Here is a 14,215-nt window from a genome sequence, read left to right as displayed (position 1 = left end):
GGCATGAGTGGCTCTGGATTTGTTTGCTTTTTATATATTAGTTAAGAGAGTATATTATAATACACACTTAACACACTTTGTTCTAATTGCATGTGATTTTTAATGGTAAAATTTACAATGATATGGTCCATTGTCTTACACATAATGTAATACCTCCCTTTATCATTATCCTCATAGTACAGTATTTGGTTGGCCATTGCACATTTTAGCAGTAATTTTATACTTAAATCTATAAGACTCTTTATATAAGAAATTTAATTTGTTTTTTCATGCATAGAGAATTGTCACTGCTTCTTCAGTGTTTAATTTTGTTATTCCTCAGCACAATCTGACAATTCTTCCTCTCTCACCCTCTCTGTACACAAGATCATATTATCCAAGATAGTGTCATGGACATTGTTCTCCAAGCATTCTTATCCCAGTACAACAGTCATATTACCTTGTTTTTGTACCTTCCCTTACATGCACCTCATAATCTGCATTCATATATTCTTTGCACTTGACTCAACCACCTGCTTTATCCATCCCAATGCTCCCCCACCTGTTTTATCCATCCCAATGCTCCCCCACCCCATACCTGTACACTTACCAGCATTTGTGATTGCACTTCCATTCTCATTTTATTCATTCATCTTTTAGTCTCTAATTCTGCTTTGCATCTGCTCACTGGATATAATTTTCTGTTCTTTATACTGTACAGTATATCTTAAAGAATGAAAGAAGACCTGGCTTTGATGTTAATCAATCAATTTAGGTGCCATTTTCAGGGTTTGGTCTTATTATTAACATTTAATCAAGAGCTTACTGTATTTTGGTATACAGTACTGTACATGTCTATCTCTTCTTTACACCCTTATATATTTACAGTGAGTTAGTTAAATGATCTCATTTATATACCATACTTCATTACTCACTTCATTGAATGGAATGTGAACCAGGCCAGAAGGGTTTCAGTGCTACACTCCTTTTATTCCTTTTACAGCATGCAGAAATTCAGGATATATTCTAAAACATTCAACACTTAAAGGACCAAAATTGTAAATTTTTCAGGTGCTTGCAAAATCACAATTACAGTACAGTAGGTTGTAGAAGAATCTGTTTCTACATCAGCCTTAATATGGGATGTAGCAATTAAAAAAATATCCTTTAGTTTTGGACAAATAATTGATAAATATATTTTTTTCCAGTCCACTGAGCTTATATAATGTTTACCTGTAAAACAACCAAAATCCAGAACCACATTTGGGTTAATATAGGTGTGCTGCTTGTTGATAATAGAAATAGTGAAAAAGTGCTGCACTTGCTGCTTTGGAGTGAATTCATTAGAATTACTGTAGAGCATTGGTATACAGTTAAGTTAATTTAAGTGCTATTATTGACAGATTTTCTTTCTTTGCTCTTCCTTGGTCTGTCATATCTGTATTTGATAAGAGACTTTCTTTATTGGGAAGATTTTCAACTTTTATCATAGTTAAAACAATTACTGGGCACAGCTAAAATATTTAGCCAAACATTTTTCATCATAGTGTGGCAAGATGCATTTGACAGCCGTGAGGACGTGAGTCTTGAGCGACAAATTGAAACTGGGAACCCCAAATCCCATCAGGGAAGCCCTCCATTAATTGACTTCAACATAAAGGAGGTACAAGACTTAACCTCCCCTCGATTAATCTTAGATGTGGCTAGACCAAAATCAAGTCCCTTGGATATGACTGGATATGAATCTCCATCATGGCATCAACTTGAGTTCTTTCCCTCTGTAGATAGCATTGTAATGGAGGGCGAGATGCAGGACCTAGGTAACTGTTTGAGACCACTTCAGCTATAGAGAAATGCATCGTGCTTAATGGCATGGAACCAGGATAACATTTACCGAAAAGAAAAACCAACAAAACATCAAACCGAGTTTTTCTGATGGTTTTCTACCCTTGCAATGTAAAGAAAAGTTTGCTGTTATTAAATTTTTTATTTATTTTTTGGTCTGTCATTGAATTTTATATTTGGCAAAACAACTTATACTTTTGACCCTTTCAGAAATTAACAATTGCATAGCTTTTCAGAAGAAACTGACCCCTTGCATTTTACTCACCACCTTCCAGTTTTCCACCTGTGTCAGTGAGACATGGGCTGTGTATTTAGTTGATATAAATGAAATCATGCCCAGTACTGTATGCTAACATTTTGAGTGCCCACACTTCCCTGGAGTTGTTTGATTTTTGTGTATGACATTTCTCTTAAGTAATTAATAAGTGGCTTCTTTTATATTTGACATTCAAAATCTAAGGTACTGTATTTGGTATGGTATATTAATGTGGTTACTGTCACATAGATGATGTAAAAGAGTCACATTAAGGGTTTTTATCTGATCAAATCATGGTTTACAGATACTGTACATTTATTGTATTGCTTCCAGTTAATTGTGGTGTAGTTAGTGTGCAGTTTGTGGGAATCAGAATTCCAGGAATCAGGCTCCTGGACTTTTGGTCAGCTGACAAGTATATTTCTAACCATTACGTATGCACGTATGCTTATCACTTACACGTAGGGGTATGATTGAATTAACTTCTACTTCAGTAGATCTCATCTTTTAAAAAAAATAATGGAAATATTTTGTTATAAACCAAAGTGAACTATCCTTGTATTGGGACTGCAGTATTGTATTACTTTGGACTAGCAAGTAACAGTTGCAGGTGGTAACCACCCACCAAAGAACCATTCTTAACCAGGTTATTCCTTGGGATTGGTGTTTCTTAACATTGGGTTGTGTCCTAGTATGGGGTTATTTTAAATGTATTGGTATATGCAGACAGTGCTTATGTCTTTAGAGATTCAGTACAGTATTTCTTTGAATGCTAGAAAATTTTTAATGAATTTTCTTCAATATGCATAGTAAAACAGTTAACTGTGCATTTGGTGTAAAGGGAACACAAATTCCCTAAGGTCAACAAATAACTATGACTAACGTACGTGTAATTAAAATTTTTGAATTTTGCGTGAAGTACAACAGTAATTCTGTACAGTTTTAATATGACAACCCTATATTTTTATTTATGGACATTAAGACAAAAGCATCATAGCCCAAAAAGTAGTTGGTCTTTTTCTTTGAAAATCTCTTCTTCATTTACTTTTTACTCAATCATGACTCACATGGGGCAGAGCAAAAGGTGATATTTACCATCTTTGCCCATCTTATATGTTCCATCTGTGAATCAAATTTTAGTTTGTTACTGTTAATACTTTTCCTTTTTGACATTTGATTGAAGTTTTGAAAAAATGTATTTCATTGAAAGGTGGTGGTGCATGGTTTGACTGTCTTCACAAAATTTAATAAACAGCTTTAATTGTAATAAAGATGGAATTTACAGAAACTTGTCACATTTAAATTGTTAATTTTCTTGATTTTACTTATTTTTCTTCTATTATGGGCTGTTAATTATGGGAATTATTTGGGAAACTTTTTACTGTAGTTTAACCAGTTTTATGATACTTTTGTTTGTTATATATGCAGACATATATACAGTTCACTCACAATTATGTACTGTATGCATAATGTATTACCTTCACAATAATGGTATAGTTATTTGGTAAAATGAGGCTGGTCTTGGTGGTGACAACCATTCTCTGCTCTTGGAGAAAGCCAGGGCTTAGTGCCATAATGCATTTGCCCTCAGAGGGTAATAAGAATTTAGTGATACATATTGGCTCTCTAAAATGCTTGGATTTTTTTTTTTTTTTTAACTCAGATTGTTCTTGTTATGCGTGTCTAGATTGTGGTTCTCGGTTGTTTGCACACACCCTTATGTGGCAGTTGGGCAAATCTTTTGTAGATATAAAGATTGCTTAGACCTCCCTATAACACCCATTGACCCTGAATGGGGAAGATTAGGTGCAAAGTGTGGTCAGATGACCTAGAAAGCCAAACAAGGCAAGTGTGATAACGAGCAGCCTGACCTTGAGGCTCCGGCTAGACAACAGGATTTCAAGAAAAATCTTCCATTTGTCACTGATATGTAGTACATCCAACTTTTGCATGGAAATTAAATTCTTTGCAGCTTTGTTTTCCCAATAACTCATGTCATTCAGTGTACTGTATAGTGAAGGGCTGCATGGAATTGTAGGTTATGGTTTTAGTTGGTTTATTGTCTAACCAAAATTTCAAACTTGGAGCCATGGAGATTGAGGATTTATTGTATATATTTTATTTTTGCAAGAAGTGGTGGTGGAATTAATGACATTTTGGGGGTACTACTTTAGTTACTAATCTGTGGCAGTATATGTTCTTTTAGGGGCCTCCTCTTAATTTAAGGTATTATATGAGACAAATTTTAACTAATAATAAAAATTCAATTTTTCCATCTTTAGTGCAATGTTGGCTGGAGGTTTTAACTTTTCCACTGTTTTGCTTTTTCTTATTTACTTATTTTTATATATTTTAAGACTACAAGAAAAAAAATCCAGGAACTGAAGTTGTATAATACTTAGGATATTTGTCCCTGTTATCTTAATGCTTTACTATCAGAATGAAACACTGCATTCATGATTAAGAACTTGGAGAATTATGGAACATTTACACTAACATACATGTGCATATAAGAGAGGAGAGTTGTGTTGACTTTACTGTGTCTGCTATAACCTTTTCCCTGATACAGAGTAAAGGGAGAATTATAGGATCTGTTATAAACCCTAAATTTTTAATTGTTAGATGTCTGAATAAGAAAGAATATCATCCCTTCTTAAAGTATTATATCACAATATATACTTCAATAATTGTGCATTTCTGTACATGGTTGATTTATGATTAGATTATATGTAAAAATGTTCACACATTGTCCGGTGTTTGTTTATATATGCAAATTTTTACCACCTTTGCTCAAGTATAAGTGCACATACATATACACTCACAGGAACTGTATTCACATACAGTACATCCATTGTCACCACCACTAACACAACCATGTATAAGTACGGTACACAAAAAAAAAACTTGCAGGCCTGTGCATGGACATACGTACACACAACCTTCCTGTGTGTGTGTGTGCACGTGCAAGATTTTTGCAGGTGCACATTTGTATAGAAGCACATACTGTACATACTACAGACCAAATGTAGGTTGTTAGGTAGCTGTATTTAACATGACCTCAAACATACTTTTCCTCTGATTAAATCTATTTTTTTTTTACCTCATTTAACTGCTTTAGTATATTGATGTGTGCAAGTGTGGGTGTGTGTTTGTCTGTAATTATTGGTATACTGTTTGGTGATATTCGTCATTTTATATATACTGTACTGTATATATTGCTTAAAAAATTTCCTTTGCTAATGCAGAATATATTTTAAAACAGGTGCAAGTGCAAGACCAACAATAGATCAAGCTCAGTTGGAACGAGAATTGGAACTTGATCTTGAGAAAGTGCGCATTGAAGACACTATCGACCCTAATGTAAGCTATTTGGATTAATTTTATTTTCACAGTATTTGTTGATGAGGATTTATTTGATATAATGGTGCCCCTTACTATTGTGATAGGTAGTGAAACATTTAAATGCTTCCACTGTAAATGTCCTCCTATAAATATAATTGTCTTGGCTAGCTACCCGGTGGAAATTCCTCGGGAAAATGGCTAAATATTTATTATGTACAAATGTACAGTACTGTACTGTATATCTGAACTTTCATACAACACAGATACCAACAAGATATAGAAAGCTATTTTGAATATTTCACTTTATTTTATTTTATTTATTTATTTTTTTCATTTTACAGAACCTCTGCCTCCCAAAATTCATTTATACCCCAGACTAGCACACAGTCGAACTTTCTGCCACGCACAGTTTTTCCTATGCTGTTAAAAAATTTGGCTCAGAATGTCTTTGGTGTTTAGCAAGGGAATACCTTGTTGAGCAAATTTGACTGACATTTGTGTAGAGGGAAATGTTTCTTAGCCAGTTAGAGCCCGTGTGCATCATAATTGTAAGAGTCTGGGAGGATAAATCACTTGTGATGCTTCCTGATATTATAACTTAATCAGTATTTACACCTTCTATACTGTACAGTATGTTCCTTCACTGTACTCCATTACCATTTATTTGAACATTTTTGCCATATGCTGTAGCTTTCCTAAATTAAAATTGAAATGGTTTTCTTTGATATTTATAAAGTAATAATTAAGTTCTTTTCATTATGATTTCAATGTTGCAGTTCATTCTTATCACATTCCAGATGTGTAGGTGTCCAGTAATTGTGTGTACAGTACTGCTGTGTTTGTAGGAGTGCTTTAGCTCATGGGGAATTGCTGACAGACAGATGTAGAGAAGTTTTCTGGATACCTCATGATGTTGGATATGTTTCCCTGTAATGATTCTTTTTTTAGCCACATATACTACTGTACTCTGCATTATATTGATGTTCTAGCATACGTCCTCGAGCCATCTGTTATTTTGTTGTCATTATTACCGCTTTACGAATCATCATGATTGCTTGGGTTAGCTGTGAATACCTGATGGCATGGTGTCCTAGTTACCATAGGTCACTACTTCCTTAGTTTGATTACCTGCCTTCTAACACATCAGAATTACTTATTCATCAAAGATCTGTCTTTCATTATTTCCATTGCCTCAAGCTCTACTTTATTTTAATTACTGTGATTCAGTACTCATGGCTTAAATAAAGTTGTACATATTACTGAAAGAAAGTTGGTGCAGGATTACATCTTCGATATGCGTAAACAGGTAAACAGGTTGAAAATTTTACATCGGATGGTTTCAGTGTTCCTGGCAGGTGTAGTACTGATTATAAGTGTGGAGGTGGTCAGTAGACATTTGTGAGAATTTTTCTTTATCATCTTGTGAATGTGACAAAATCTGAATTATATTTTACTTAAAAAATGCAATCATCCTTTATATAGTATAATATTCTACAACTTGTGGAGAAGAGTCAGTTCGCCTAGAGGTTTGATGTGGCTTGTTGCCAATTCAGCCAACTTTACAGGCAGTAGCTCTCCACCTTCCTTTCCTGTGTTTTATAGGTTGGGAGTTTCAGTGATCCCAAGCAAGCCATTGAATATTTTTTTCAATTTAGATAAACAAGGAAGCTAAGCATCTGTATCTGTTAAATAAACATCACCATTATTTAATTTTTTTGGTGTGTGCACAAGCTCTTTGGAAAAGGGGATGTATACTCACCACAAAAAGTTTCAGAAAGAGCACCATGGCTCGTGTCATCTAAGAATAGTTGCGAAGTGACTCAATATGTCGTTATAATATACTGTATGTTGCATGTCTGAATACTGTAGTATTTTCAGGTGAAAAGAAGTCATTTAATTTGCAATAAAACTTCCTCAGAGAGAATGTTTAGATTTCTTGTTTGATTTGTCATATTGTATGACCTTTAGAGCATTCGAGAACTTTTTTGTGGTGAGTGTATATTTGGTGTTGAGTGAAAAGAATAATTCTATATTTTTTCATAATTTTTCTTTATTTTCAGGATTTGAATCTGGATGAAGAAGAGCTATTGGCTGATTAGATAATATTGTAACTGCACTTAAGAATGATATGTTTGAAATATATATTTGTTAACTTTTTGTTAATGCAAGGATGTGGTGTACATAGAGAAATTGCTATATTTTGGTTGTTTGACATTATATGTTATATAGTAATTAGGTTTAAGTCAGGTGTCACTGCTTTTTATTTATACAGTACAGAAATTATTCCAGAGTAAATGTCAAGTATATAAGGGAGTAGTTTTTATCTTTTCTTACATTACTGCAGGTAGTTAGTGATTTCAGAAGGTCATTTTAGAACTACCTTGAGGTAATAGTGGCATGGAAAATATACATTGTGTTTTGATTATATAAGTAGAAGTTGTGCAGTTAGAAATAGGATTTTAAATTAATTATAATTTCAGGTAAATGAAGATCTCCCAGTTAGCCAATATACTGTACCTTAAGGATACATATATGAATGTTATGGTCATCACCAATTTTGTTTTTATACACAGAAGATATCAAGATTAAAATAATCCACTACACAATTGTTTCTTTTTAATGTTAGAAATTGGTTTGATGTTTCTCTTAAGATTTGGATGACCTGGAAAAAACTTAAGCTAAATAATGGCAAAGCCAAGATAATCGTCATCCAAGGAAATAAGAGGGGACACAGTATAGATAATTTTGGCTCTTTAAACTTTGGGGAAGTATATAAGGGTTTCTTCTTATGGAACAGTATGCCACAGTAATGGGGAGAACATATACCTTTACCAACTGTGTATCTGTTGAGGTGACTTAGTGTGATATAACAGTTATTTGTGAAACTGCCATATACGTAACAACCTTCCTGGGTTGTCACCACTTGTAACAATCACTTGAGAAGCAGGTTACCTTATATTTTAGACATACTAAAATATAGATCAAAGTTTATTGGATCTTCTGTAGTGAAATCCAATGTGTTCCTTTCTGTATTTAAGAAAATATATTATATACAGTTCCAAGTGTATATAGCCGTAACTTGATCACTGTAGCTAAGAGCGTTAAATGAGGACTGAGATTATATTAAATAGCTCTTCTAAAATATGTCCTGCTTGTGTGTGAGGTTGAGTAAGTGCTTGTAATACCTGTCGAGGAAGAACGGTAATATACGTCTTCCCTCGAGGGAAGACGGAACCATCCACGATGGCTCTTTCTAACGTCTTCCGCTAGTCAAGGATATCAAACTACTGCCGCAAGGGGTGGCCAGAGAGCTGGCTACTTAATGCCTCAGCTCACCACTAAGTGACGCAACTTCCCGTGGGCACACCTTAACACGTGCTCTGAACATGCTACCTCATAGCTAGTGGAAAGTTACAGAGGGTGATAGAGTATATAAATCAAATGTAATTAACCCATTTATATAAATACTTCTGCCTATAAGACAGGGGCTATTACAAGTACAACTCTGTCCTGTCGATTCTGTTGTAATCTTGGAGTGCATTTGGACTCAAAACTGAATTTTAAAGAGCATATAAATTCAGTAGTTTAGAGTTGTAACTTTCATATTCGAAATCTATACTGTATGTAGTTAAACAGTTTTTGGATAGCCAATGTCTTGTGACACTATTACATTCATTTATTTTGTCTCAGGTTGACTATTGTAACTCATTATAGGTCTGCCAACCTAATTATTTACTGAAGAAAGTTCAAACAGTATTGAACAGGATTGTCAGGCTTATTTTTGTTCTCACACCTAGGACTCCTATTATTCCATTCTTGATCGGACTTACATTGGCATCCAATTAAAGCCAGGATAGAGTTCAAACTCTGTTTAATGACTTTAAGACTCATGTTTGGTGAGCCTAAGTATTTGGCCAAGTTACTAATTCTTCTAACTACACATTTTGAAATGATTTTGCATTGCAGTGATGATCTTTCATGGCTTAAGGAGCCAAGAGCAGTATAGGAATGTTCTTTTGGTGCAATAGCACCTTGATTCATGGGTTGGATGACAGAGGTAGTGTTAGGTGGAATGTACACTATCTTAACATCAGGGTGCATGTCGTCCAGGTGTGGTGGGTGTCCCGGAGCATTATCCAAAATCAGCAAAATCTTGAATGGAATCCGTTGTTGCAGACAATACTCCTTGGCTCGTGGAATGAAACAAGTCATGAACCAATCCTCAAACAGTGCTAAGGTCATCCAGGCTTTCTTATTACTGCGATAAAGCACTGGCAGTGTGTGCTTGCTGATAATGTTTAAAAGCCCTGGGGTTCTCTGAATGATAGGTCATGAAGGGCTTTAACGTGAAACCAGCAACATTCCCCCCAACAGAAGTGTAATTCTGTCCTTGAATGCCTTGAATCCTGGCATTGTTTTCGCCTCTTTGTGGATGTATGTCCGCTCAGGCATGCACTTCCACAATAATCCAGTCTCATCCACATTGAATATTTGCTCAGGCAAATAATTCCCTTCCACAATCACATCATCTAACTCCTCCTTAAAAGCTTCGGCAGCACCAACATCAGCACTAGCTGCCTCTCCACTCACCTTAACATTGTGTAGACTGTAGCATTTTTTAAGTCTATTAAACCACCCATGACTTGCTGTCAAGGCCCGTCCACACGATCGAGCAGTGCCTGGCGGGCACGCGCTAAATGCCTGTTATCGGGCAAAATTGACTGGCAAACCAGTGGAGTGCCCGTACCCGTCGTTGAGCGAAATCGTGGTTCGCCTGCCTGGTGGTTTGCTGCCCGATATGGAGCGACGACTTTAAGTACTGCAAATGTGATACGTGTATGTTCCCCGCTTGATCCAGACGTCCAGTGTATAACCAAATAAGCTTATACAATGTACAATATTGGCGTGACAATAAACGGGAGATTGTTTATGTATTATGTAATGAGGACATTCGTGTGTGTTCTTCGTTCCTGCTGCTCTCCTCACTCTAGTCCCATAGCTTCCTGTCTATGCATATCATAATTCTAACATTATTCAATGAATTTTTATGTACTACAAATCTCACCTGCAAGTAATCTTCCTTGAGTACTTCATACATGGCAGGTATTATGCGAGACAAACTTTGTTTTGATATCCTCGTTCTATACTGAAGTGACGTGTAGGTGCACCCAGTTGAAAGATATACGAGCGTTGCCTCTAGATGAGCCTCTGCAGATATACTCTCCCTCATATTGGCATCCTGTTTTTTTTTATACCTGTATATGGTTCCACTTTCGCTCGAAGTTTGTAAAAGGTGTTGGGGTCCATTCTCATGTAATTGGTGAAGTCTTGCTCATGTCCATCTTGTCCATCTTGCAGTTCACGTAAAATCGTGGCATGACTTCCCAATACTTTTCTTCGACCTAACCACTCTTTGCACCATTCCTTTTTCTGCATTTGGTTCTTCTTTTTGCACAGAGCAGCAATTATTATAGTACACAACGCTATGCTCTTCACTTTAACTGTCCGGCGATTATTCCTGCGACACACCATGGTGATCGTACCGCACCCGCCACTGTCGACCACCTACTAGCTACCGGCGCCCGACTATGACTGCCGCCAACCACCCCCGTGTGTACAACAACACACAGGCGGGCAAAGCCCGCCGGGCACTGCTCGATCGTGTGGACGGGGCTTAAAGGTTTGCTCACATTCATCTCCTGCCTGCTCGTTCAGGCTTTGGAACAGGCTTCTTGATTTAGCCTGTAAGGTTAGAAGGCTTAAGGGTACAGGCTTCTGTATCTGGTCTTCTATCCATATCACCAATAATTTTTCCATATCGTGAATAGGACCTTGTCTTTTCTTCGAAATTATAGTTCCTTTTATAGGTGTTGTTCCTTTCACTACATCACGAATACATTCCTTGACCTTCAGAATAGTGGATATGGTCGAGTGCGAGAAACCTAGGTCACGTGAGATTGTTGCTACGGTTTTTCCATTCTCATACTGCATTATTATCTTCATTTTCATCTCAAAAGTAATTGCCTGTCTCCTTTTCTTTGGGGCACCACCAGCACTCTCACTTGTACGCTTTCCAGTCATTATAAAGTCAATTAAATACGATAATAACATAAGTTCACAGCGCGATCAGTATAGGATACGATAGCCACACACTAAGTGCTGTACTGAGTGAGTGTACCCACGCGGTGACCCAAGTCACGCCACGCTCTCGCTCAGGACGGAAACGTTTCGGTATAGAAAATGCGCGCGTCATTTGAAAAAATTTTTGGTCACGACTGCGGCGGTATGTCCCGACGGTCGTAAGGTCAGAGCAGGTCGTAAGTGCGGATGGATGTAAGTTGAGTCAGTCGTAAGTCGGGGACTACCTGTATATGTAATACTGCACTTTACCACTCACTTCTCCCTGTACTGTATAGCTGAGTATCCATTTACAGTTGAGTGTACTTGGGGTGCCATGGGATCAAACCAGCAACTGTAAGAGCAAGAGGCAAATAATATACTGTATCCAACAGTATGGTGTCAGCAAAAATTATTGATCTCTTAACATTTTTTCATGGACTTTAAAAAAAAATATGGAAAATAAACATAATAAAACTGATGCAAACTTTTATATTACTGTATAGCTGTATAATATTTTGTAATGTTTCTTGTGGAAATTATTTTCACCAACAATCTTTGATTTATAAAAATCATAAGAGAATTTGCTACCATTAGCCTTGTAAGTGTTCTTATGCACAGATAGTGAGCTTCTGTACCACTTCATTGTTGAATGTATTCATTGTCAGGATAAGGCATTGATTTTTTTATATACACAGTATTGTTTGTAATTCTTGATTCATTAGTATAAATGGTGGTGATAGATTAATATTATTAATTTATAGTCTGTAAAATAGAAACTTGTAATTTGAATGAGTTTATGCCTGGCATCATTAGTTTGGCAGGCTTTTCAATGAATAGAGCTGTTTTTGCTCCAGTCGAGGGCAGTACAGTACAAGAGACGACTTATGGAAGGACGACTCGGTGCTTGGTGTACGTGTATGTCAACTCCAATTTGTGAGTACTGTAGTGTGAAGATGACTTGAAATTAGTATTTGTAGATTGGGCAGCATTAATGTTACTTTACAGCCATTTTCCATACAATATTTGTACAAAGGGGTCCTCGTTATTCGAGTCATCGATATCCATGTCGTCGAATTTATGAGGCCAGATTATTGCCGAGCCATACGTACAAAGTCCCCGCACTTATGGAGATTACGTATAAGGAATAATATCCATGAAGTGCGGAAGTCTCAAAAGAGAATGACTCAAATCTCCCTTTATACTGCTGCTCATCCCCCTACTCCCACCATGCTCATCCCCCATACAGTGTAATTCCTTTTATCCAAACTCCTTGGGACCAATGATGGTTCAGATACCTGGCGGTGCCCACAAGAACATGCAAAAATTAACATTAGGTCAAAATTCAGTGTAGCGGTAGCTTGACTCACTGGGAATGGGAAAAACTGGGGTTGAGGTGAGATGACATGTTGCCATTGTTACATGGTATTAAACTGTGAAGTTGTGGATTAATCATTATAATACTGTAATGTGGCTTAGAAAGAAAATACTGTATAATATATAACTATAAAGTAAGAAAAATTAAGAGCATGGGTGTGTATGTGTGTGTGGAGTCAATGTACTGTACATACTTATGGAGGCAGTGGGCAGTAAATGCACACACACACATCTCAGAGAGTCAGCTTGGTGACTGCCCACCGTAAACAGTGTCTCATCTCCCAAGGTGTTTGTTATTTTTGTGTGCATTCTTGAAATATCATTGGTATTGTTTTAGCCATGAGTTCAAAGCATATTGAAATAAGTGCCGTCCCTAAAAGGGAGCCTATCAGCTGTGGATTAGATGTGAATAAGACATTGTGTCAGAAGAAAAGTGGTGAACGTATGATAGACATCTCACATGCTCTTCAGGTCCCTAGTATAAATATAAATGGCATGAAAATTATCTTTTTGAGTGTCATTTAGTATCTTATGGTCCCACTCAAACCCTATTTCCATGAATTCATATGGCCAGAAATTCCCTACTTCAAGCGGCGATTTTTCAGTCCCTAATAAGCCTCGGATTAAGAGGACCCCTTGTATGTGTTAGCTATGATTACCTGATGGCAGTTATTTGTGCTGAACAGTCTCTTGCAGCTTCTCTCATCAGGTTCTTAAATCTGATGTTATATAAAAAATCTCCCATGTCATACTTGGCCTACATTCAAACACATGCATTTCTTGACCCAGTTGGTCTCCTATCTTCCTCACATCCCTGAACCATCTCATCCTACCTTTTTGAAAACCTTGGCAGTATGCTCAGTACCCAGCTATTCTTTGGCCAGATACAAGTGTAACACGTGGGTAAAATATCAAATGCCCATCACAAGTGAAGAGATATGAGACAAAGGTACAATTTTAAGTAATATCTTGGCCCACTATCTTGATTAACTAAGTTAATTTTAAGTGGCCCCAGGGCTTAAATGGGTGGGAATTACATTGAGACTACTATAACTAGATGTTTTCTCATAGTGCTAGTTAGAGGAGGAAGATTTTGGTTAGTCTTGAGAATCTGTTTCTTGGGTACTTATTAATGTAAGCCAAACTAAACTAACCAGACTAAAATGTCAGACCCTAATATTTGTCCAGTGTTGAATACATCCTAAATGTTTGCGAGCCTCCATGGGGCATATTCCAATTTCCCATAGTTTAAAATATAAATTGTATTTAATGTTATAACCACATATAAAAACATCACAT

At 36.5% G+C, this 14,215-nt stretch overlaps 1 protein-coding gene across 4 annotated transcripts in view; it reads left to right on the top strand.

Moving 5' to 3' along the window:
• The window catches only part of LOC121856401 (coatomer subunit beta'-like), a 35,257-nt gene extending 27,234 nt beyond the window's left edge, over positions 1-8,023 (top strand). For 3 of the 4 annotated variants that reach the window (XM_042351980.1, XM_042351979.1, XM_042351978.1), the window contains 2 exons: positions 5,343-5,440; positions 7,483-8,023. In XM_042351980.1, the coding sequence (XP_042207914.1) occupies positions 5,343-5,440; positions 7,483-7,521 (137 nt within the window). In that variant the 3' untranslated portion in view covers positions 7,522-8,023. Of the gene's footprint in view, positions 1-1,526; positions 1,800-5,342; positions 5,441-7,482 lie in introns of all 4 variants that reach the window. The other variant, XM_042351977.1, reaches the window with a different exon arrangement.
• The last annotated feature ends 6,192 nt before the right edge of the window (positions 8,024-14,215 follow it).

Source organism: Homarus americanus, unplaced genomic scaffold, assembly GCF_018991925.1.
Source record: "Homarus americanus isolate GMGI-L3 unplaced genomic scaffold, GMGI_Hamer_2.0 scaffold48220, whole genome shotgun sequence".
In the NCBI taxonomy this organism is placed as follows: Eukaryota; Metazoa; Arthropoda; class Malacostraca; order Decapoda; family Nephropidae; genus Homarus; species Homarus americanus.
This window is presented reverse-complemented; position numbering and strand designations above follow the sequence as displayed.